This window comes from Coregonus clupeaformis, unplaced genomic scaffold (genome assembly GCF_020615455.1).
Source record: "Coregonus clupeaformis isolate EN_2021a unplaced genomic scaffold, ASM2061545v1 scaf0347, whole genome shotgun sequence".
Classification (NCBI taxonomy): Eukaryota; Metazoa; Chordata; class Actinopteri; order Salmoniformes; family Salmonidae; genus Coregonus; species Coregonus clupeaformis.
In genome coordinates, this window is record NW_025533802.1 from 102,458 (window position 1) to 129,507 (window position 27,050).

Sequence of the window (27,050 nt, forward strand, 5' to 3'; positions counted from 1 at the left end):
GGTTGCCCAAGTAGTGCAAGGAGTCCAGGTTCAACCAAAACAAGGATTTTTATTAAAGGTCTTCGGCAACTAACGAAATTATAACACAATTCTCTTCTTCTCCGAGCCCACCTTCCAGACCGTCTCTCCCTTCCAAAACAACTCCAGCTTATCAGCCCCTGATTGGTTTCAGCTGCGTGGGAAGATTGGCCACAGAGGGTTGGAGTTCCCGACCATACCAGCAGATGGAGCCATAGCTGTCTGGGTTTGCAGCCACCTCAGGGGGATGTAACGTCCCTCCAGGACACAGCCTCTCGTGACATCACAACCGGTAGGCTGGATTTGAGCATAATCTACTAAAGCCATTTGGCAAGATTGCAGTTGAGTTCTGACCGCTAATTGCTTTGATACAAGCACACTTTAGAATCATGAAAATGACCTTTAGAAACATTTTTAATGCCAATAGTTTATGATGTATCTCTAAACGTGCAGCTATACTGAATGTACAATACTATGTATGAACTAACTTATTGTAATACTCATACATTATAATGAAGATTTGGATTGTATAATTAAGCATACATACTGTATATACAACTCTCTTTGATATTATAGTACTGCTAGATAGTACACCCATGCTGTATATTTGCATTTAACTACAGTAAAGTCCTTTTTCATTGGCTGTTTCACTTCTCATCCGTCTGTTCTCTGGAAATGAAAAAAAAAACATCTTGCACTATCAATGAATGTTATGTGTTCCTCCATGGTCCTTGACGTCTTCCTTGATGGAATGTTCCTCTCCTCTTCTCGGCTGCTTGTCCTCCTAGATGGGGGAGGATGGGGTAATGAGATGGTGTCATAATGGAAGTCGGAAGAAGGGGTGAAGTGGAGAAGTGTTGAAGGGCTATCGAGAGCTATTCGTCATTTGGAGCCATTCTTTAACCTGAAATGAAAACGAAGCTTGTAAGAAAACATGGAGATGCCATGAGTCCACTAGTCATCTTGTGACCACCTTAAAGGGGAAGTTTAGGATTTTACAGTTTCTCCTGGATTTATTTTAGGGGGAGAAACCATCTAATATCAAGTTGTAAAATCCTGAACTTCCCCTTTAAAATTCAAATGTAGGTGATTTGGTTCTGGGTGCTGATATGAGTTCACATCAGTGACAGAACAAGAGGAAAGGAAGGAAAGAACAGACAACGAACGGCCAAGAGTCCAGTTATGGATTAGTAGGAGGGGAAACCTACCAGTGCTATTCTGCCACTGCCACCATTGCACAGTTCTCTTTACTCTCCGAAGCTATAGCTAAGTACTCCTCCCTGAGAAGGAGAGAGAGAAAAGGAAGACCGGTGAGGAGAGAAAAGGTGAGGAATAAGAGATAGAGAGGCAGTTAGAAAGATAATAGAGAATAGTGCAAGAGAGAGAAGAGGCAGTTCGAAAGTAGCAGTTTTAGCTAGGAAATTACATAGCAAGAAAATAACATTTTCAGAGGAAGATTGAGGAAAAAGTGTGTAAGTGAGTGTGCTCTTGTGCGTGTGTCTGCAATGAATTGTACCTGTGTGTGTGTTTGTGTCTACTCACGCGCTCTCTCTCAATGCTTCCTCGCCTTGTGCTGATATCTTCCTGTAGCAGTAAATCATCTCCACCACCAGCCATACCTGCAGCCCAATGATGGTGACATACATCATCACCTCAGACAAGATGGACGCTAACCCCCTGGTCACTAGAGAGAGAGAGGAGTGGTTAAGAAAGAGACCGCCTTGGGATAAATTAATTATTAATAAATTAGAAGCTGTTTCAATGAAAAGATAAGGGTTTCTGAGTTTCTGATGCCTCCTATAAAACAGGATGAAACAATTATCCCCAGACATCCACAAGGGTTCAGTGTTTCACTGGAAATGGCCCAGTTTTTCAAGGTCAACATTAATCTCAACTAAAACTGTTGGAATGACCTCAAGCAGTGGGTGAGCTGACTAAGCTTGCTGCTAAACCCAACATTCTAGAGACACTGCATCAACCTTTGTGGAAGCTTTAAAAAAATTACTTAGGATTATGAAAGCAATTTAGCTCTTGGAAGTCTTTGACCTCTCCTCTCTTGAGGAGAAAAATCCTTCATCCAAATGCAGGTCCATTAAAGCAGTACAGTAGGTATCTGTATGTATGTATGTACAGTGCCTTCAGAAAGTATTCATACCCCTTGACTTATTCCACATTTTGTTGTGTTACCGCCTGTGTTACTGTAACTAACTAAGCTACACAGGAAAATTCATTGATGTCTTGGTAAGCAACTCCAGTGTACATTTGGCCTTGTGTTTTAGGTTATTGTCCTGCTGAAAAGTGAATTCTGTAGGAAAGCAGACTGAACCAGTTTTTCCTCCAGGATTTTGCCGGTGCTTAGCTCTATTTATTTACCCTGAAAAACTTGCTAGTGCTTGCCGGTGATAATCATACCCATCACATGATGCAGCCACCACCATGCTTGAAAATATGAAGAGTGGTACTCAGTGATGTGTTGTGTTGGATTTGCCCCAAACATAATTGTATTCAGGACATAAAGTTAATTTCTTTGCCACATTCTTTTTGCAGTTTTACTTTAGTGCCTTATTGCAAACAGGATGCATGTTTTGGAATATTTTTTTCTGTACAGGCTTCCTTCTTTTCACTATGACATTTAGGTTAGTCCATCCTCAGTTTTCTTCTATTACAGCCATTCAACTCTGTAACTGTTTTAAAGTCACCATTGGCCTCATGGTGAAATCCCTGAGCGGTTTCCTTCCTCTCTGGCAACTGAGTTAGGAAGGATGCCTGTATCTTTTTAGTGACTGGGTGTATTGATACACCATCCAATTAATTAATAACTTCACCATGCTCAAAGGGATATTCAATGTCTGCTTTTTTTTCTTCAATAGGTGCCCTTCTTTGCGAGACATTGGAAATCCACCCTGGTCTTTGTGGTTGAATCTGTGTGTGAAATTCACTGCTCGACTGAGGGACCTTACAGATAATTATATGTGTGGCGTACAGAGATGTGGTAGTTATTCAAAAATCATGTTAAACACTTTTTGCAGACAGAGTGAGTCCATGAAACTTATTATGTGACTTGTTAAGCCAATTTTTACCGAACTTATTTAGGCTTGCCATAACAAAGGGGTTGAATACTTATTGACTCAAACAATTTCAGCTTTTCATTTTTTATTAATTTGTAGAAATGTCTAAAAACATGATTCCACTTTGACATTATGGGGTATTGTGTGTAGGCCAGTGACAAAAAAACTATATTTAATATATTTAAAATAACACAACAAAATGTGGAAAAAGTCAAGTGGTGTGAATACTTTCTGAAGGCACTGTATCTATGTCTCTATGTATATCTCTACTGTATGTCTCTCTTGATACAGTATCTCCTTAATGGTCAGCTGTCATTGACAGTGATGTGTTGGATAATCATTGGCGTGGCTGTGGCTGAGCCTTTGGATTAGGAAATCTGAGAATTAATGACAGCTGTGACGGCTTCTGTGACAGGGCTACTACTACTAACCATCCATCAACAGCTGTGTAGGTAAAGACAGGTAATGACATGTATGACTGTTTCCTGTCATATGTCCTTGATTTTGATATCAATGCTTCCATTTTGAAACATGGTCCAATTTATCATGGGCCATCTAACCCTGACCCTAAATCAAAATCATATGACTCATGCACCTTGTAAATCATCCGCTCTGACAATATTGCCACTTTTGTCAATTCAGGCACGGTCCACTCTCCTCCTCTCTTCTTCCCTTCCTTCCTTCCCTCCCTCTACCCCTCCCCTTCCCCCCCTACCCCACCATTCTCTCTCCCCTCCAACTCTTCACCCTCCCCATGTAGGGTGTAAGTAAGCCTATATCATGGCACTACTTTCATGAGGGTAATCTTAGTGTACTCTTTCCCTCTTCCACCATCTCTCTCCCCTCCTCTCTCCCTCTCCCCTATCTCCAGATGAGGGTGTGTGTCTACTATACTGTGTGTGTATGTGTGTTTGTTTGTGTGTGTTCATTTGTGTCAAGGCCTAAGCCTAACCCTGTGAACCCAAAGCCTTACATCTTGGCACCACGTTGAGGTGGACGATCTTGGTGGCGTTGGTTTGGAACTCGTAGGAGCGGAAGGTGAGGATGCGGTTGAAGGAGCAGCGGTAGGTGCCCGTGTCGTTCCACGTCACGTTCAGGATGTAGATGGAGCCGTCCTGCAGGTCCTTGGTCTTCTTGCTGCCATTCCAGTACAGACGCGCGTAGAAGCGCTCGTCCGGGATGTCGCTCCTTAGATCCTCGTAGCTGTAGATCTATTGGAGAACACAATGGGGGAAAGTGAGACATACGAGCCTGCAATCCTAACTAATATGCTGTTTCCCCATTAAATGGAGCATATCAGTTTGGATTGGCCTTGTGGTTAGAGGGTATGCCCTGAAATTAGAAGGTAGGTGGTTTGAACCTTGGTCATGTCATACCAAAGACTGTTAAGCATTAAGGAGATGGATTGGGGGTAAGGCCTTGCGATAGACTAGCATCCTGTCCAAGGGTGTTCTTGTACATTGAGCTGCTTCACGCTACAGAAACAGGAGATAGGCTCCTGCTATTCTGGCTTGGACAAGATTACTTAGTTTAGATTCTAGGCTATATGAGACAGGTTTTGGTGGGCAAACACACTCATCCTGGGCAGATCATATTAGGATATTTACATTACTGGATGAAATCTGTACAGCACTTTTGTCAAAGCACCAATGTTCTGCATCAACAAGGGCTCATATCGCTGGACTAACGAGGGCTTTTATCTCTGGACTAAGTGCTCAATCAGGCACTTTGGTTCTGTCATGATTTGATTATGGAGTGATAAAAAAAAGAAGTTGAAGTGATTTCTAAAGCAGTTTGGTTATTACAGTATTACAGTATAAGTATCATTTGCAGTGTTCTTCTTGGTAAAGCATGCATGTCTATAACTGGGATTTTTATTTTTACAGTAAATTAATATAATAATATATGCCATTTAGTGTATACGTTTGAATCCAAAGCGACTTTTAGTAGACTATGCATACATTTTAGAATATGTGACCCCAGCAGGAATCTAATGACAACCCTGAGGTTACTAGTGCCACACTCTTACCAACTGAGCCAGGGGTGATTTGGGGGTACTGTCACGACTTCGGCCGAGGATGCCTCCCCTCCTTGTTCGGGCAGGCTTCGGCATTCGTCGTCACCGGAGTACTAACCACTGCTGCCCCAATCATCATCACAATTGTCTTGTCTCGTTATCACACACACCTGGTTCGAATCCCCTAATTAGTCCGTGTATAAGTGTTCCCTCTGCCCCCTTGTCCTTGTGGGTGATTGTTTATTGTGAAGGTTGGTGGAGCTCGTGTATTTTGTTCGACGTTAGTATTTTCCCGTGTGCCTTGTATTTTCCAGTGCACCTGTTTTGTGCCCTGGAGTGCGTTTGACGCAGTTCTGCGTAAACCTGTATTTTGCGGATTAAAGCCTGTTATTCTGTGATTTACCCTCCTGCGCCTGACTCCTTCAACACCACCTCATCACATGCATAATAGTTTGGGGTCTTAATGTACTAGTTTAATGTATTTTTGGATATACTCTCAAAGTTCACTTTCTCTATTGTTTTTGAGTACAGTATATGCTTTCAGCATTATATTCAGCATGTTATAGTAACTGAGGGCTGAATCCTAACTTGTATGGATATGTACACACAAAAACTCATGTAAATCGTGCATCGCTATCAATAAGATATTTTTTTAGTTATGCACACTGGTCTAAAACGGATTCACCCCTTAACATCCAAACTTTTGTTTCAGTTTCCAAAAATTGTAGTGTCAAACCAGGCAACTGGCTGCGGCCACTCCCAAAAGGAGCCCTTGTTGAGGCTGTATTAGTCAGGGCCTGCCTGCACCACTTCCTGATGCATTAGCTGTTTAGAAACAGACAGAGGGCTAATGGGATCTCTCTCCTCATGTACAGTGCCTTGCAAAATTATTCATCCCCATTGGTGTTTTTCCTATTAAATTACAACCTGTAATTTAAATGGATTTTTATTTGGATTTCATGTAATGGACATACACAAAATAGTCCAAATTGGTGAAGTGAAATAAAAAAAAATTACTTGTTTCAAAAAATTCTAAAAAATTTATAACGGAAAGGTGGTGCGTGCATATGTATTCACCCCCTTTGCTATGAAGCCCCTAAATAAGATCTGGTGCAACCAATTACCTTCAGTAGTCACATAATTTGTTAAATAAAGTCCACCTGTGTGCAATCTAAGTGTCACATGATCTGTCACATGATCTCAATATATAAACACCTGTTCTGAAAGGCCCCAGAGTCTACAACACCACTAAGCAAGGGGCGCCACCAAGCAAGCGGCACCATGAAGACCAAGGAGCTCTCCAAACAGGTCAGGGACAAAGTTGTGGAGAAGTACAGATCAGGGTTGGGTTATACAAAGAAAAAGTTATGCACGCTCAAGTTTTCTGTTTTTTTTGTCTTATTTCTTGTTTGTGTCACAATAAAACATATTTTGCATCTTCAAAGTGGTAGGCATGTTGTGTAAATCAAATGATACAAACCCCCAAAAAATCCATTTTAATTCCAGGTTGTAAGGCAACAAAATAGGAAAAATGCCAAGGGGGGTGAATACTTTCGCAAGCCACTGTATGCTGTTGTGTGCTGGAGGGATTAAATGGCTAATGGCCGCCCTGTATTGATGTTGGAACAGACTCCTTCTTTGTAGGGAAGGTTGTGTATGTTTACATCTGACACTGAGGAAAAGAGCCCCTCATGAAAAATGTTTTGGTGTAGGTTTGAGGCCTACAGTTGAAGGTTACAGTCCTTAGTGCAGAGGTGGGAGGTTCGAGGCCCCAACAGATCAGGAATTCTTTATTGTGATGTTTAAATCAGAATGGTTAAAAAACCCACTATGAATGAGTGTGTTTAAGGCCCTTTTGAATTAAAATGTTAATGATGTACTCAAAATGGCTAGGAGAGGGAGCCAATGACAAGTAACATATTGAATCATAGCACCAAAAACGACAAATAGGAACTAAATTTTAATACATTATCAGAAGTGGATATTTGATGCAAGTGTTTAATTACTAACATTGAATGTTACTAACATTGCATGAAATAATAATAGTGATAGGTAAGCATAGAGGTGATATTGAATATCCTCAGGAGAGTAGTTAAAAGGGGTAAATAGAGCTTGATGTTATTTTAGAGAGTAGTGGAAAGTCTGTGTTTTCTGGGACAGGAACGGCAGTGTCCTTGGACATTACAGTCTGTTTTCCTTTTTTTTTTTTGGTTCCGCTGAGAGAATGAAGGAGAGGCTGATTTGGGTTGAATGAGGATTGTTAAACTAACTAAAGGATTATTTGATGTGAGTATCTATACGTTTCTAACGTTCTATATGGAGTTGTGACGATGTGGAAATAGTAATGACAATGTCATAATTAGAGTGTCATGTTTGTATTAAACTTGCTCACCCAAACGTAGACGTAGGTCGTGGTGGAAAAGTAATTAATATGGGTTTTCTAAGTTTGTACCATAGTTGGATAATGTGATTGATATAAGATTTATGGAATAAACTCACCGTGAGTAATGTTGTTTTAGACGTAATGTATAAATATAGTACAAAGCCAATATAGAGTAATTGTCATGGTAGAGCTAACGTAGTAAAGCGATGGAACTTCATTTTGTATCAGAGGGTAAGATGAGAAATCATTGTAATGGCGCTATTTGTGGAATTTATTTATCATTTCAATGACATGGAGTAACATTTACATTTTCAATCTGCATTTATGAGTGTAAATTCCACTGCTGATGTGTTGATTGAATGGGTACGACGGAGTATTTGGTTGAATGTGTGATTTGAAGCGTGTGTGGTTTAAATAGCAGGACTCTTGTAGCTTGGTTGGTGGAGAATAGTGCTTGCAACGCCAGGGTTGTGTGTTCGATTCCCAAGGGGGGCTAGTATAAGTATAAAAAATGTATGAGCTCACTAATTGTGGGTCGCTCGGGATCGGAGCGTCAGCTAAATGACTAAAATGTAAAAACGTTAACAGGTATGGAGAGATGAGTGCGTGGTAGTAATTTTTTGGGGGCATTGAATAAGGTTTTGCTAGATTAAATGAGTGAGAATGGTGGAATATGTCTATAAATAAATTGGATCGTGATAAATGGATGATTTCAATATATGATGGTAAACTACAGCAAGTGTTTGGTGTTACTTGTAACCTACTTAGAAAGGATAGTTGACTAGATCTCATTCATTCTGATAATGGCGGAGTGATGGTTTCATTGTGTGGCTATGATTTTAGTTGATTACAAGAGAAATAGGATATAGTTTACGACGAATGGAGAAGTGAATGTCTTATACAGTGGGGAGAACAAGTATTTGATACACTGCCGATTTTGCAGGTTTTCCTACTTACAAAGCATGTAGAGGTCTGTAATTTTTTTATCATAGGTACACTTCAACTGTGAGAGACGGAATCTAAAACAAAAATCCAGAAAATCACATTGTGTGATTTTTAAGTAATTAATTTGCATTTTATTGCATGACATAAGTATTTGATCACCTACCAACCAATAAGAATTCCGGCTCTCCCAGACCTGTTAGTTTTTCTTTAAGAAGCACTCCTGTTCTCCACTCATTACCTGTATTAACTGCACCTGTTTGAACTCGATACCTGTATAAAAGACACCTGTCCACACACTCAATCAAACAGACTCCAACCTCTCCACAATGGCCAAGACCAGAGAGCTGTGTAAGGACATCAGGGATAAAATTGTAGACCTGCACAAGGCTGGGATGGGCTACAGGACAATAGGCAAGCAGCTTGGTGAGAAGGCAACAACTGTTGGCGCAATTATTAGAAAATGGAAGAAGTTCAAGATGACGGTCAATCACCCTCGGTCTGGGGCTCCATGCAAGATCTCACCTCGTGGGGCATCAATGATCATGAGGAAGGTGAGGGATCAGCCCAGAACTACACGGCAGGACCTGGTCAATGACCTGAAGAGAGCTGGGACCACAGTCTCAAAGAAAACCATTAGTAACACACTACGCCGTCATGGATTAAAATCCTGCAGCGCACGCAAGGTCCCCCTGCTCAAACCAGCGCATGTCCAGGCCCATCTGAAGTTTGCCAATGACCATCTGGATGATCCAGAGGAGGAATGGGAGAAGGTCATGTGGTCTGATGAGACAATAAATAGAGCTTTTTGGTCTAAACTCCACTCGCTGTGTTTGGAGGAAGAAGAAGGATGAGTACAACCCCAAGAACACCATCCCAACCGTGAAGCATGGAGGTGGAAACATCATTCTTTGGGGATGCTTTTCTGCAAAGGGGACAGGACGACTGCACCGTATTGAGGGGAGGATGGATGGGGCCATGTATCGCGAGATCTTGGCCAAGAACCTCCTTCCCTCAGTAAGAGCATTGAAGATGGGGCGTGGCTGGGTCTTCCAGCATGACAACGACCCGAAACACACAGCCAGGGCAACTAAGGAGTGGCTCCGTAAGAAGCATCTCAAGGTCCTGGAGTGGCCTAGCCAGTCTCCAGACCTGAACCCAATAGAAAATCTTTGGAGGGAGCTGAAAGTCCGTATTGCCCAGCGACAGCCCCGAAACCTGAAGGATCTGGAGAAGGTCTGTATGGAGGAGTGGGCCAAAATCCCTGCTGCATTGTGTGCAAACCTGGTCAAGACCTACAAGAAACGTATGATCTCTGTAATTGCAAACAAAGGTTTCTGTACCAAATATTAAGTTCTGCTTTTCTGATGTATCAAATACTTATGTCATGCAATAAAATGCAAATTAATTACTTAAAAATCATACAATGTGATTTTCTGGATTTTTGTTTTAGATTCCGTCTCTCACAGTTGAAGTGTACCTATGATAAAAAAATTACAGACCTCTACATGCTTTGTAAGTAGGAAAACCTGCAAAATCGACAGTGTATCAAATACTTGTTCTCCTCACTGTATGAATCCCACCATAAAATAACTACAGAGAGAGGGAGCTATCCTGAATGAGGGATACTCGTTGGTAGCTAATCTTGGATTACTTTATGGGATAGAAGTATATTTAGGTATTATCCAATGTTGTCATTTTAATTTCATTTTTATTAGGGTTTAATAAACAATGTTGGTGTTTTGTTTTTGAAAGCATGAATCACGTTGTGACTCATGTGTTCAAAAAAGGGGGTAGTATTGATGGTATGAGGATTTATTGGTATATTTGAATATTGTATTAAGAATATGAGCAGTAGTAAGTAATGTGTTATGGGTTAGATTAAATGTTTTAGGGGAAAATGTATTTGTGGTATGAGGCAGAATTTAGAGGAGGCCTTTCTACGACATGAGTGGACTGCAACAAGCTGAAAGAATGTGCACTTCCTAATCTAAAAGGCTTATCAGGAATGATAAGAAGACATGATGAAGTAGCATGCTGTGTCTCAACTAACAATGTTACGCAGACTTTCTTTCAAAAAGGTGAAGGCTTCTCTGCCAGATCTACCAGGAGAATCTGGAATTTTTTTTGCAACTTGGAGACTATGTGGTGGTAAAGGATTAAGGAAGTAATTGATGGACAACACCCAAGTGGGAAGGTGAGTAATAGGTGTTGATGGCTACCTTGATGGAGGGGCAAGTAAGAGAGAGAGATTCCTAGATCTGTATGTACCATTTTAGGACTTTTCTAACGCAGAAGAGGAAGATGGCACCGCATCGGCGGAGCATTGTTTTGTTTTGATTGTGTGTTTTTGCAGCAGGGAATATTGGTACGCTGATAGAAGGACACAACAACAGAGAGATGGTGATAAATGGAGAAGGACTCTGCATGATCATAGAACTAGTGAAGGAAGAAGGTTCATGCATCATCACACAGTCTACACCAACAGAGGTATGGATAGAGGGGAGATTGAACAGGTATCAGGTCAACCACTGCAACAGATGGATACGAGGAAACTGACGATCTAGAGATGAGGGAGGTGAGGATACTGTTGATGACAATTATCAGGTGATAGAGGACGATGTTTGAGGAATGATACTGATGAGATGTGGGTTATGGCTGATTACCTCAGGGGAGGAACAGAGCTATAGACCTCCAATAATTTCCAGATTTTCCAGATTTTCAGGAATCAACTGACTGTCATTCCATTCAGCTATATGTATTTAAAGGGTTTATCTAATAGAAATTGGGAAGTATATTAGGAATTGGTATTAGGAATAATTGTTAAAGCATGATAATTTGTCATATGGTGAATGTTTATATGGATTTATTGGTTTAGAAATTAAATCAATTAAATTGTTGTGTTTTTGTCTTCTAGTGAGGTAAATACAGAGGGTATCTTAATGCATAGTAGGGATAATTTGGCCTAGCATGGTGTGAACCAAAATAAGTAAAAGTAACAAACTATGAACCGGCTGAAGATAAATATCAGAGGCGTTGAAGACGTTTTTGTAAAATACAATTTCTACATGCAACTGGTCTACAACAACCAATCGAAGATATCAAAGGATTTTTTCATGTTTTTATATCGAAGGAGTGGGAAAGGAGTTCACCATTGAGTGAGAATGGAGAAAGATCTGTTCAAATGCAACATTTCTCATGTTGTTGATATAATGGTTGACAAATGGAAATTACATTGAAGTTGTGGAGTTGGTGGTGAATCGAATGAGACATTGAAGTTGTGACATTGTAATGGGCAAGTCATTTTGAAATATGAAGCTGTCTGAAGAACATAATGAAGAGACGCCAGAAGATTTAAGTGCCGGGAGGAATAAAGGGGTTGCTTGTTGATAATAAAATTGGATTGATCTAAATTTGATAATTTGGGTAGTAGGTATATACACTGCTAAATTAATAGTATTAAGAATGAATTGAGATAATGATCTGTATTTATTATCATGATGAGGAAGGTCATAATTGAATTATGAATGTTTATAATGTATGATAATATAAGTATACATTCTGAAAATTGTAATGGGTGATTAAGTTGAGGGTTTTAATTTTCAGTGATAAGGATAAAGTGAATAAGGATTGTCATTTTACATTTGGTTGAGTTAAGTGATTTGGTTGGTTATAAGTTATAAGATTAATGAGTGATTTAAGTGAATTATTAGTATGTTGATTAATTCAGTTACAGTATTAATATATTAGTCATACATTTGAAGTATTGGGGATATTGATATGGATGTTTAGAGTGGTACATATCTATGTTGATAGGCACGTACTTCATTGGTTATTATCATGGGGTTATGATATTTTCATATGATCTGAATTTGGTTTAATTATTAAAGCAGGAATAGTTTAGGGATGTAATGATTTAACAGGGAGTGATCATAGAGTGTTATAATGTGTATGTTATATTTGAAGTATATTAGGAGAACAAAGTAGGAGTTCAACATTGTATATTATAACAATCATGGGTTTTTAAGAATTGGGTCTGAGATGTTAATCATCAGAATGTGTAATTGATAATCACATAGCATTGGATGCTATTATATTAAGATTAGGAGGATATGGTAATTTGAATGCTGTTGAAGTCTTTTCAAAGTTTTTTAAAGTGGTAATTCCATAGGAACATGGATGGCAAGCATTCTAGGTCCTCTGGTGGCCATAGTATTTATTGTAGCAATAGTTATGGGGTGTTGTTTTCACATTTTTCGGGGATTGATTTTAAGATCTGTACAAACGATTACTAACATGCCAGTTATTACAGTTAGAGATGTGTCAGTTAATGTTAATACAAGGAGGGAGAGGACTAATTCTTCTTCTTTGTCATCTTGTTCCAGTTTAGATTCCATTAATAATGTTCATTGAGGAATGGGAATGTTAAATTGGAATTGTATGACATGGAATTAAGGTTTATAGGGAGAAGATGTGGACAGATGGCTATCTCAGTCGATCAGATAGATCCCCCAGGTTACCAGTGATAAGCTTGGGGGTCCTCTGACAGCGCAGAAATTATGAAGGCCAATTTTTTTTTTTTACCCACAACCCTGGCGTTGCAAACGCCATGCTCTATCAACTGAGCTACATCCCTGCCGGCCATTCCCTCCCCTACCCTGGACGACGCTGGGCCAATTGTGTGCCGCCCATGAGTCTCCCGGTCGCGGCCGGCTGCGACAGAGCCTGGATTCTAACCAGGATCTCTAGTGCCTTAGACCACTGCGCCACTCAGGAGGCTCTATATTAATGTGTATAGATTATAATATTCATGTAACTTAGTAATGGTTATGTATAATTGTTGTGTATTGTTGATGTCATTATGTTAACAATTTATTTCTATGTATGTTTTCTTGGTTGCATGGCTCAGAAAAAGGGGTCATTTTAAAAGGGGGGATGTCTATGTGGGAGTTTTCCTTATATATATATATATATATATATATATATAAAAGGTTTGACTACATATATTATTATCATGAATATATAGTAGTTAATTATGTGTTTATCTTTTACTCAGACTGAGTTTATAGAGGTTTGAGAGGTTTGATATCACATAAGATAGATGACTGAGAATGTATACCTTTGTTGATTAAATCAATGGAGAATCAAGTTGGATTCAGGTATGAAAGGTTGAAGGGGTCAATTCTCAGTTATCTAGCATAGTTTAGGATCTAGTCAGAGATATATATGTACTACTGATTGGAGAATATTGTATTTTACACTAAGTTATATATGAACTTGTGGGGGTTAAGTGATCTTACTTATCACAAGATAAGAAAAAAAAAATGGATTGATATGATGTTTTTATGGTATAATGATGTCATGTCATAGTATCGTGGGGAACAGGTTAGAGTTACTAGATAAGTGGTTAGGAGACAGAAAGTCTGCATTCCATTATGTCAAAGGAGATTACTGGTGTTTAGGATAGCATGAGTGATGGGCAGGATAGTGACTTGGGGTAAAGAGTGATGAACATCAAAGACAGGGAGTGCCCATGGAGACTTGCCAGATGTATGCCAGGAAGAGGGTAATAAAGGGTATATAAGGGAGAGTGTTTTCTTTGTTCAAGTTAGTTCGTAACACCAAGGAGCAAAGCTCTGGTCATTGTTGTCATGAACCCGGTACCGATCATTAAACATTTGCATTAACTGTCTACAAAGTGTCTAAGTATATCCTTGCATCCTTGATTCTTTGAACACCCGAGAAACTCATCTTAACACAAGTCAACCTGCTTGGCTACCTCATTGACTCCCCATGGGGTCGATCCCCACAGAATGAATGGTGACACTTTTGAAACTCAGCTGGGAGGGAGCACTTATTGTGCACTTGCACACTCCCTGTCATGGATTTAACAGCGGTGAAAACTCCCTCTAGCCAATCTAATACTTTAAAATCCATGTTGGTGAGTGTGCAAGTGCACAGTTGAATAATAATAATTTATTACATTTCTATAGTGCTTTTCATTACAATCTCAAAGCGCTCCAAAAGCAAAAAATAAACATAGTTAGCTAGGTCAACCAATACATCATGAGTAGCCTAGCTATACTTAGCTAGGTCAACCAATACATCATGAGTAGCCTAGCTATAGATAGGTAGGTCAACCAATAGAGGCCAAGTGTTTTTTAGTTTAGGAGAAGTGTGGAGAATCTAAGATGTCTCAACAATATCTATTTTCTCCTGAAGTGTGCACTCATTCACTACTTTCCACGAATCTAAAAGCACTGGACTGGTGCAGTCATGGGTTAGTGGGAGTACCATATTTATTCTACCAGTCATTTCCTTTCGAATCAGCGAAGGAAAGTGAACAGGTGCACATTTTGGGAGGAAGTAGAGATAATTGGGATATATCCCGCTAATGTCCCTGTGGGCCCTTAGATCCGTGTCTACTCACTTTTGTGAACTCGCTCTCCCCTTGGGGCATGAAGGACCATTCAACAGTGGCCTCGGCGGGCACCTCGCCCCTCATTTTACAGGAGATACAACCCAGCTTAAAGCCTTCGTTGACCACCGCGTCAGTGTCAGAGTCCACCTCCACACACGCTCCATGGCACAAAGACGCTGAGGAGAGATAAAAGTACAACAAATATGGAGTTAGAGGTGTTAGCCATGGAGATTTGTCTTTACAGCCCACTGGGCAGACACTGGGTGAATCAACGTTGTTTCCACGCCATTTCAACGTGGGATAGACGTTGAATTGACGTCTGTGCCCAGTGGGAGTGCACTCCTCTTACATTGATCACATCGTGCAGCAGGACAATTTGATCACTATAAACGGTTGATCACTATAACCACGTTCACTAAAAATGGAGTGCACTGTACGAGTAAATCTGAAGTAGACCTGAGAGCCGTCATGGGTGATGATCCTTGTTCATTGATCCATGGCTTGAAAACAGGCTGACACAAGGCTCTAGTAACAGGCCAGCGCTCTAGTAATATTATCTCTACACGTTGCAGGCAAACTGTGTCCTAATGCTTATCAATTGAATTGGCAGATAATATGATAATGATATGGTAATGTATAATTCAGAGTTTTTGTTTTGCGTGCTTGCTCCCATCGCTCATAGCATGCTTGTATTTTTTTCAATATCAGAGCATAGCTTCTTACTTGCATTTTTTATTCATTTCCACTCATAATTTCAATACGTTTTGTTGTCATTTTGGTCAATTGTGTTAAATATTTTCAGATTTGTATAGTCTATTGACGGATTTGTTAAAAAAGCTACAATGGCTAAGGGTGACCTGGATGCAGAAATTGAGGGGAAATAAACAGATTGCAGTGAGTGATGCTAGTCTCCTTGTAGCCTGTTTGCGAGGTATATATAAGTGAGCTACTTGCATATATAGACGCTTAAGTCTATATATGCCATCATGTCACATACTGTACATCGGCCGAGAGCAACACACCTGTAACTCCAAGTGTTTCTTTCTCACACTGCACCCTGCAGTTTCCACAAAGGCATCTGCACCTGCATCGCTCTCAACCAATGATCTTGAGCTATTTTCAACTTTGACCTCTGGCGATGCTTTTTTGTTCAACCGTAATGGGATGAGGGGACAGGAGACACATAGAATAGGCTGTCAGATAAAAAGTGACTTGAAAATAAACCAATTCACAGTTTGGTTGAATTTCATAGTCACAGTTCATCATTTACTACCTGATATACACCAATGTGAGAATGTCCCTTTCTTACAGAACTCTCTGATAGAAATATTGCAACACTGAATACTGATACAGATGAAGACAGAGTGAGAGAACGCTGCAAAATACTGCAGAGAAACGGAGGGAGGGAGGGAGGGAAGGAAGGGAGGAAAAAGAGAGAGAGAGAGTTAGCACAGCATTCTACAGCAACACAGCCATTTCTAGGAGAGGCAGAGGAGGGGACAGGCTTAATGCTTGCTGATTCACTGCAGAGCGAGGGGGAGGGGGAGATAAAGTTAACATCACAACAGTTTCATCACATCAGTTACTTCCACATGGGGAGAGAGAGAGAGAGAGAGAGAGAGAGAGAGAGAGAGAGAGAGAGAGAGAGAGAGAGAGAGAGAGAGAGAGAGAGAGAGGGTAGAAAGGGGACTGAGATGGCTGCTTTTGACTGCTCAGAAAGGAAAAGGCCTGGAAGGAACACAGACATAAGGACACATAACGCTGTCACATTTCACACTACCACCATATCATCCAGCAAATGAGAGAGTTGGAAGGGGGTTGGGGGTTGGGGGAGGTCAAATGACAGGAGATAATGCTGATGCACCATTGCTGTAAGACAGCAGAGGAGGGAGAGAGAGGGAGAGTGGTGAAAACTGACACAGTGCTGTGTAATTATAGTACACAAACAGTGGCAGACCGTTGTTTGAAGAGGAGTGAAGAGAGGAGAGGAGAGAGGCACAGTGGGGAGGAGTGGATGCTGCTGCCGGCTGTTCATAGCAGAGACAGCGAGAGGAGAGGGCAGGAGAGGAACAGAACATGCAGTGTGTAGACTCATCCAAACAAAGTGCAGACTCAGCAACCTATCATTAACCTTCTGCAAACTCATTTCCGGTAATGTGACAGACATAGCGTGCTATATCCAAATCCATTGCATAATCTGTTGACGGTTGGGCAGAGATTCGCCTTATGCAACTAATATTCCAGAAACTGCAGATTAGATTAGGAGAGGAGGCAGTGTGGGGGATTAACTGTTGATATCAATTTACTGAATGCCCTCAGTCTGAATGCAACAATACAAAATGGTGAGTTCTAGTTCAGTCCCTGAAAAGGCTGTCTGTCTGTCAGTCCCCACAGACTGATGTTGGTAAGTCAACTGTTAGGAACGGAAGGGATTGCATGAGGATGGATGCAGTTCATTCTCTGAGCCAGAGAGAAATAGACAGAGAGGAGATAGACGGAAAGAGCAGAGAGAGCGAGAAAGTACAAAATAGAGCGATCGACAGTAGAGTGAAGGAAGGACGGAGAGAATGAAAGAAAGAAAGAATGAAAGAGGGATCTATAAAGCGAGAATGAGAGAGAGACAGAAGGGAAGCAGATCGCGTCAGTTTCCATGACAAGGTTACCACCCATTTACGGTGGAGATGCACACACACACCCTCGACCTGGGGAAATGGCAAACATCCATGACATGTCCCTGGACACTAATCAAGAAAGGAACTTTCCATAGGAACAAACACGTGTAATGTACTGTTTATCTCATTCATTTTCTCAGAGGAATTGCCACATCGAGACCAGCGTCGCTGGCAGCTAGTGAAGTGACTGCAGTTGGGGATGCCTGAAGAACGATTGGATTTGTGTTGAAAATGGCCTATTGATACTCCCTTAGGCCTTTTCTAACTTTGAATTAGAATCTCCAGGGAAGGAGTTGTGTCTATAGTACTGTACATTGAACTGTGGTCTGGGGACTTCTATCAGTTCAGGGAAAGAGAGCATGTCACATGCCCTAAATGACACATCTATAGAAACACCGTCCTGCCTTTAAATGCTCAAAAGGCAGCATCCTGTCGATTGGGACACAGCCTGCAGTGTTTGTTGTCTAATATCTATCTAGTAGTACCATTTGTCCAATATACTTTAGTCATCTAAAGTATATTGATTAACTAAATGCTCTCCCGTAAACCACTACCTCCCTGCTTAATGGATACCAAACCCACTAATGATCATTTGTCCTTGTCTGCCCTTGCTCAACTCCATATCTCTCTCTCTCTCTCTCTCTCTCTCACTCTCTCAATACAATTTCAATTCAATTTAAGGGCTTTATTGGCATGGGAAACGTATGTTAACATTGCAAGTGAAGTAGATAGTAAACCAAAGTGAAATAAACAATTAATGTTTTTAATGTTTTTTAGAGTACTGTTTTATCAGGGAGTACATTACAGGTACAAACTCTCTGCCATTATACTAGCATACAGTCAAGTCAAACATACTTAAGAACCTGCAAAGAGCTTATAAAAACACTCCATTCACTGTGTGTGTGTGTGTGTGTGTGTGTGTGTGTGTGTGTGTGTGTGTGTGTGTGTGTGTGTGTGTGTGTGTGTGTGTGTGTGTGTGTGTGTGTGTGTGTGTGTGTGTGTGTGTGTGCGTGCGTGCGTGGATGTGTGGGTGTGTGTATGTGCAATTAGATCATTTAGTCATGGTCCAGATTAGTGGATTAGATTAAAGGGATGGATTACACCTTCCATCAAATTTACAGATTTGAATAATTGATTTCATTTTGAGGCTATTCTGAACACCTAGGAGAAGCTTGAACCAGATCACAACTGCAAGGATTTGAATGATCTAAACAGTGCAATGGCTGCTGCATTTCCATTTCCAGTGCTCTCTGTGTTCTTCCTTCCCCAGATGTTAGCACACACAAATTGAGCCCATCAATCAGGAAAGCCTTTGGGAGGGCTATTTGCAATGGGCAAGTGAAGAAGTGCTTGAGAGTTTGGAGAGGCTTGGCACTTCCAGTATCCCATTAACATTGACCTCTTCCTCTAGCAATTCCTGCTTGTCCATTTGACAGGCTATGGTTCTATGGGCCTGTGTATGTCTCTCTAACAGCGAGGATTCCTCAAGGCTGTCATTCTTTAGATTTGATGTGTCTATGTTTCACATTCTTGTCAACAGCAAGGACAAACGAGGCAGGTAGTATGCAGTTTAGTCATATCGGGGAAAACTGAGATCGGCCCATTTTGGTCTTCTTGTCTCACTTTCATCTACTTGTCTCACTCCCATCTACTTGTCTCACTCCCATCTACTTGTCTCAATCATCTGCTTGTCCAACTCTCATCTACCTGTCTCACTCTTATCTATTTGCGGACCAGACTTCTTTTAGGATTCTAGTCTGTCCTTATCCTCACCCATTGTCTATCTCCCTGTCTGTCCTCTCTCATCTCCTCTCCCTGAATGGGTACAGATGTGCACAGCACGCCAGACCCTGTCTCTATTTGGGCTGCCCTCACTTGGCCGGTCCAGAAGACAGATAGGCTGCTTTATTTACCCGTTACACAAGTGCCGTTGCATAACGCTCTTACCTCCACCCCAATCTCTCTTTCTCTCTCTCCTTCTCTCTCGCTCTCCCCCTCTCCCTTTTTCTCCAAAACAATTTTCTCATTGTTCTCCATCACTCTGAAGCTCTCTTTGTGCAACCTCTCTCCATTCTCTCCATTCCCTCCATTATTTTGGTGCACTGACATCATGTTAAGAGATTTGGCTTTAGTGCTGACCTACATTAGGGACAACGAGTGGTGGCATTTGTTGTTTCGTTTACAGGGGCAGGGTTAGAGGGGGACAGAGGTTGGCTGGGGGAGATAAGCTCTCCGTAAATCTTCCATTTAAGGAAACGCTTCCTTTTTTGTATTCAGAGCCTCAGCCCCCCGCATGCCACACGGAAGCATAAGCAAAACCACACTGCACTTACTTATACATACATATATACATACATAAATACATACATACAGTATATACTGTACACTCATAAATCAGACCATGCATCAGCAAACCTTCTCTCTGATTTGTGCTTTCACCACCACTCTTAAATAGTAATGGCCACGTGTGTGCACTTGCCTGACGACTCTGAATTCTTCCGCTGCTCTATGTTCGCTACATGCTTCAGTCTGACTGCCATCATTGAAGTCGTTTGTGGTGTCGTCAAAATGAGGGGTGTTATACAAAACAAAGTCCTCAGCGATTGGATCATCTCTAACCAATCAAAGTATCAAAGCCAATGACGAATATTCCAAACGCTGCTTTACCCACATGTGTTCTGGCTCTGGCCCAACCCATCGGTTTCTGGGACCAATCAGAATGGTAAGAATTCATTAGCATTCTAGAAATCATCGGGGAGGTACTCAGATCCAGACTCATTAAGGAGAAGAAACTAACGTCCGTGGACGTGGTGTAGCGTTTGGCTGGAGCAAGGAGTTTGGGTTGGCAGGCAATGTGTGTAAATCCATTCAACTAGAAACATGCAGGTTTTTCACATAGGGCTGGGATCATGAACTAGATTCCGCATGGTAACGATTTCTTTCTTCAGCAAATGGTTGGGGGGCCGGAACATTATTACAAATAATTTGTAGACTGCAAATTGACTGCAAGAAGCCCAAATGGATACACTACATGACCAAAAGTATGTAAACAGACTATTCTGAGAAGGCTTTCCACTAGATGTTGGAACATTGCTGCGGGGACTTGCTTACATTCAGCCACAAGAGTATTAGTGAGGTCGGGCTCTGATGTTGGGCGATTAGACCTGGCTCGCAGTCAGCGTTCCAATTCATCACAAATGTGTTCGATGGGGTTGAGGTCAGGGCTTTGTGCAGGCCGGTCAAGTTCTTCCACACCGATCTCGACAAACCATTTCTGTATGGACCTCGCCTTGTGCACGGGGGCATTGTCATGCTGAAACAGGAAAGGGCACTCCCCAAACTGTTGCCACAAAGTTGGAAGCACAGAATTGTCTAGAATGTTATTGTATGCTTTAGCGTTAAGATTTCCCTTCACTGGAACTAAGGGGCCTAGCCCGAACCATAAAAAAAAGCCCCAGACCATTATTCCTCCTCCATCAAACTATACAGTTAGCACTATGCATTGGGGCAGGTAGCGTTCTCCTGGCATCCGCCAAACCCAGATTAATCCATCGGACTGCCAGATGGTGAAGCGTGATTCATTTCTCCAGAGAACGCGTTTCCACTGCTCCAGAGTCCAATGGCGGTGAGCTTTACACCACTCCAGCCGATGCTTGGCATTGCGCATGGTGATCTTAGGCTTGGAAACCCATTTCATGAAGCTCCCGATGAACAGTTATTGTGCTGACGTTGCTTCCAGAGGCAGTTTGGAACTCGGTAGTTGCAACCGAGGACAGACGTTTTTTTCGCACTGCTCGCTTCAGCACTCGGTGGTCCAGTTCTGTGAGCTTATGTGTGGCCTATCACTTCATGGCTGAGCCGTTGTTGCTCCTAGACGTTTCCACTTCACAATTATTGCACTTACAGTTGCAGCTCTAGCAGGGCAGAAATTTGACGAACTGACTTGTTGGAAAGGTGGCATCCTATGACAGTGCCACGTTGAAAGTCACTGAGCTCTTCAGTAAGGCCATTCTACTGCCAAGGTTTGTCTATGGTGATTGCATGGCTGTGTGCTTGATTTTATACACCTGTCAGCAATGGGTGTGGCTGAAATAGCAGAAGACGCCAATTTGAAGGGGTGTCCACATACTTTTGTTTTTATAGTGTATAATATTTTACTAAAACATAATCATTTCAAACCTTACATACATTTGTATACAATCACACGTATCTCTCTATTATGTGTGGCAATACTTGGGAACAGATTTCCTAAATTAAAATCACTTGGAGCTGATTTCCTGGGTTATTACAGTCTTTTATGTCCAACAATGAAATTTTATTTTATTTATAAAACCACCAGTTGGGGAACCCTGACACTGGGGGTCAGTTTGGCCTATTCATAAAATATGTTATTGGGGAGAGATGGATGACACTGTTCCACAGTTCCACACATGTACAGGTGTATGAATAGCATCATAGTGGACATTCTCCATATTACCAACTGGGGCGTTAGCGTTGTACACCAGGACCTTATTCCCCAAGAGCATTTTTCTATACCTTGCCTCCTACATTGCCTAATGAGGTTGTAAAGGCTACTACAGTCAACCATAAAGCGCTATGATGAAACTGGCTCTCATGAGGACCGCCACAGGAATGGAAGACCCAGAGTTACCTCTGCTGCAGAGGATAAGTTCATTAGCGTTACCAGCCTCAGAAATTGCAGCCAAATAAATGCTTCACAGCGTTCACAGACACATCTCAACATCAACTGTTCAGAGGGGTGTCACGATCGTTATGAGATGAAGCGGACCAAGGCGCAGCGTGATAAGCGTACATTCTTTATTTAGTACACACACGAACCAAAACAATAAACCAAACAATACGTGAAGTCCTAGGTTATACACAAAACCTTACGGAACAAGATCCCACAAAACTAACATGCCAACAGGCTGCCTAAGTATGGTCCCCAATCAGAGACAACGAGCTACAGCTGTCTCTGATTGGGAACCACCCTGGCCAACATAGATATAAACGATAAACATAGATATAAACGAAAAACATAGAAAACTAAACAATGAAAATCCACACCCTGGCTCAACATTTAAGAGTCCCCAGAGCCAGGGCGGGACAAGGGGACTGTGTGAATCAGGCCTTCATGGTCGAATTGCTGCAAAGAAACCACTACTAAAGGACACCAATAATAAGAAGAGACCTGCTTGGGCCAAGAAACACGAGCAATGGACATTAAACTGGTGGAAATGTGTCCTTTAGACCAAGAGTCCAAATTTGAGATTTTTGGTTCCAACCGCCATGTCTTTGTGAGACGCGGTGTAGGTGAACGGATGATCTCCGCATGTGTAGTTCCCACCGTAAAGCACGGAGGAGGAGGTGTTATGGTGTGGGGGTGCTTTGCTGATGACACTGTCTGTGATTTATTTAGAATTCAAGGCACACTTAACCAGCATGGCTACCACAGCATTCTGCAGTGATACACCATCCCATCTGGTTTGGGCTTAGTGGGACTATCATTTGTTTTACAACAGGACAATGACCCAACACACCTCCAGGCTGTGTAAGGGCTATTTTATCAAGAAGGAGAGTGATGGAGTGCTGCATCAGATGACCTGGCCTCCACAATCCCCCGACCTCAACCCAATTGAGATGGTTTGGGATGAGTCGGACAGCAGAGTGAAGGATGAGCAGCCAACAAGTGCTAAGCATATATGGGAAGTCCTTCAAGACTGTTGAAAAAGCATTCCAGGTGAAGCTGGTTGAGAGAATGCCAAGAGTGTGCAAAGCGGTCATCAAGGCAAAGGGTGGCTATTTGAAGAATCTCAAATCTCAAATATATTTTGATTTGTTTAACACTTTTTTGGTTACTACATGATTCCATATGTGTTATATCATAGTGTTGATGTCTTCACTATTATTCTATAATGTAGTAAAAATAAAATAGTTAAAATAAAGAAAAACCTTTGAATGAGTAGGTGTGTCCAAACTTTTGACAGTACTGTACTTATTCTATTTATTAAATTAACAAAGTTATGTAACTCCCAATTCCCCTGTGTGAAAAAGTAATTGCCCCCTTACACTCAATAACTGGTTGTGCCACCTTTAGCTGCAATGACTGCAACCAAACGCTTCCTGTAGTTGTTGATCAGTCTCTCACATTGCTTTGGAGGTATTTTGGCCCACTCTTGCATGTGGAACTGCTTCAACACAGCGACATTTGTGGCTTTTCAAGCATGGACTGCTTGTTTCAAGTCCTGCCACAACATCTCAATTGGGATTAGGTCTGGACTTTGACTAGGCCGTTCCAAAACTTCAAATGTGTTGCTTTTTAACAATTTTCATTTAGACTTGATTGATTGTTTTGGATCATTGTCTTGCTGCATGACCCAGCTGCGCTTCAGCTTCAGTTTAGAGACGGATGGCCTGACATTCTCCTGTAGAATTATCTGATACAGAGTAGAATTCATAGTTCCTTCTATTAAGGCCAGCTGTCCAGGTCCTGAGGCATCAAAGCATCCCCAAACCATCACACTACCACCACCATGCTTGACCGTTGGTATGAGGTTCTTACTGTGGACTGCAGTGTTTGGTTTTTGCCAGACATAATGGGACCCATCTCGTACATGACCCAGCTGCGCTTCAACTTCAACTATAGGAAGCGTTTGATTGGAGTCATTGCAGCTAAAGGTGGCACAACCAGTTATTGAGTGTAAGGGGGCAATTACTTTTTCAAACAGAGGCAATGGGTGTTGCATATCTTTGTTTATGAAATAAATGAAAGAAGTATGTAATTGTTGTGTTATTTGTTCACTCAGGTTCCCTTTATCTAATATTAGGTTTTGGTTGAAGACCTGATAACATTCAGTATCAAAAATATGCAAAAGGTGAGAAAATTAGAAAGGGGGCAAATACTTTTTCATAGCACTGTACATGTAATGTGGATTCAGAATGCATTATGTGCATTCGTGCATACTGTAATAGATTTGCTGAATGCAGACCATATAATGAAGCACACCTCACAGCACAGTCCATTCTGTTTTCCATGATGCTAGGGGGGTAGACACAGTGGGCTTGTGTGACAAATTAAGCAACAGTGAGTACAGGTACTAATCTACACTGTTCTAGACTGTTCCATGCTGCCACTACTGAGCCCTCCATTTTAACTCCAAATGCATGGCCTCATCTCATCTCATTATTCGCTCTGAAAACAAGAACAGCTGGTTTTAGCTTTTAGTGAGCAATCCGGCAAAATGAGGGAAACACTCCCACACACACTCACACATGCACGCAAGGGTGCAGGCAAGCACATGCACACGCACACGCACACGCACACGCACACACACACACACACACACACACACACACACACACACACACACACACACACACACACACACACACACACACACACACACAGAGAAGTATACACTGGTCTTGCATTGCAGTCAATGGAAAGGAAATCTTGGTTAAACAGTGCCCAGAACATTCAATACACTGCATCTTTATTATTTTACAATCAGTGTAACAACAACAGTCAGAGTCCCTGTAACTAAGACTAAATCAACAAAGATTCACACACCGTTCTCCTCTCAAAAGCTGACCATACACACAGCAGGGCCCTCTGAACATCCCACAGTACTGGGCCCCTATGCTTATTGGCCCCTATAAGAACAGACAAAGAGTGGAGACTGGACTGTGGCCGTGACAACCACCCACTGCCCACTCACCTTGCAAAGCCCACAGTGCCAGCGGGACCAGCAGCAGCTGAACTGCAGACATCCTGGCGGAGGGAAGGGAGATGGCTCTCACCGATGCCAACCCACAAGCACTCTCACACACACACCACAAACACCACAGACAGGGAAAGACAAAGCAAGACTGTAGGTCTCAGGCTATTAGCAGCTACTCCAAGTAAAGGTGCTCCCACAGCAAAAAGCTCTGGGTCTTCAAAAGGTCTTCACTCTCTCACTCCAGTGAGGATGAGTAAAAAAAAACTAAAGAGAAAGGTGTCAAAACACAACTGGAGCATCCCAACCAGTCTGGGAGAGGAGCTCTGAGGCAGGACCTCTTCTGGTGAGGCGCAGGGCACAGTCTGGCAGAGTCTCTTTCTCGTCCTCCTCTTCAGCTTGTGCTCGGCCAGTGGGCGTCCCTTTGTGGGGGGAGGGGGGCGAGCGGCCAGGTGAGGTGGAGGTCAGCTCTTGTCCCTTTAGCGTCAGGAATATGCAGCCTCCTCCTTACCTCAACGGCCTCCGTTCTAAATCAGACTCGTGCCTGTCCAGCTGATAGTCTACAGAGTCCACAGTCTCCACACGATCGTATTCAGTTACCAATGATGAAGAAATAATGCCCTATGCCTCAGGTTTCAGTAACCCTGGTTGTTCATTAAAAGCTTATTTTCAACTATTAATAATCTGGATGCGTTGGTTGGCAATGTGACTGGGTGTGTGCAGAAAAAAGCAACGTGTGGTAAATAGACTAGCAGCTGATATGATCAATGATTCTTTGTGATTAGATTTTTCTGGAAGACATGTTGAGTTTAGGCTCAGAAAGTAGATGACAACATTAGTGTGTCTGATGGATTTTGTGCATATCATGGAAGACAGATAATTGTGTAATGAGTTTGAGTGATGTAATGCACTATTCAACATAAGAAAGATGCAGGTCCATCAACAAATCATTCCACAACACTTATGATAATTGATGTTTTACATTTACATTTTAGTCATTTAGCAGAAGCGCTTATCCAGAGGACTTACAGTAGGCCTACTTTATTTATACATTATCGTGCTTGTTCATACCAATAAACCGGTGCATGGTAACACTAGTCCCTACAGGTCAGGATAACAGGTAATTCTATACACAACAATTAAGAGTGATTGTGGCCAAGAAGGCATGCAGAAATAACGTTACAGTAGGCCTATTGACCTATCTAACTTTTTACCATTGGTTATTATAGCAGTGGTCGTATAGATACCCTACTAAGCTACATTCCGATATATTATTAGATATGATTACAGAATTAATAAATCAAAATACCTAATTAAAAACCGAATGCAATTCTTGATTTTCTCAGATTCTGGCTACTTCACATTTGAAAAAGAATGCTGCGTTTATGAGCAATATCTGTCGTTGCGTACGCTATCCTCTTATTCCTTTTTTCTTTCCCCATGTGTTCCGCTTTAGATCATATTCTCCATTGCGTCTACTCCAACGTTTTCGGTCAACCGTTGCCTCCCAGGCAATTCCGTGCGTTTGAGAGAAACCTGCCGCCGCGCGGAAAGCGTGGCACAGAATTTTAGCAATAAAAAGCGAAAATACCCATTCTAGGCACTTTCAAATAATATCCACAGTAGGCCTACGAACAGGCTATTTTTCAACATAATTTGCTATTGAATAGGTGACCAGAGCGCCGAGGAAAAAAAACGGATGAGCCTGAGAAATTACATGGTCTTCGGAAGGCTGCAGCCTATCTAGGCTATATCACTCTTTGGGACCGGGAGCGCTAAGAAAGGTTTGGGAGGGAGGTGAATGGGATTAG

The 27,050-nt window shown here is 41.7% G+C and overlaps 1 protein-coding gene across 2 annotated transcripts; it reads right to left on the reverse strand.

Annotated features, from left to right (window-relative positions):
• Nucleotides 1-312: 312 nt before the first annotated feature.
• Nucleotides 313-26,024, reverse strand: LOC121563282 (sodium channel subunit beta-1). Of its 2 annotated transcripts, XM_041875245.2 has the most exons (6): nucleotides 25,240-26,022; nucleotides 14,859-15,025; nucleotides 4,060-4,297; nucleotides 1,561-1,702; nucleotides 1,227-1,298; nucleotides 313-922 (listed from the first exon to the last, which is right to left on the reverse strand). In XM_041875245.2, the coding sequence occupies exons 1-5, from the start codon at nucleotides 25,289-25,291 to the stop codon at nucleotides 1,232-1,234; spliced, it is 666 nt and encodes a 221-aa protein (XP_041731179.1). In that variant the 5' UTR covers nucleotides 25,292-26,022; the 3' UTR covers nucleotides 313-922; nucleotides 1,227-1,231. The 2 variants fall into 2 exon arrangements, with proteins under 2 accessions (XP_041731179.1, XP_041731180.1); XM_041875246.2 differs by lacking the exon at nucleotides 1,227-1,298 and having other exon boundaries at nucleotides 25,240-26,024.
• Between the last annotated feature and the right edge of the window lie 1,026 nt (nucleotides 26,025-27,050).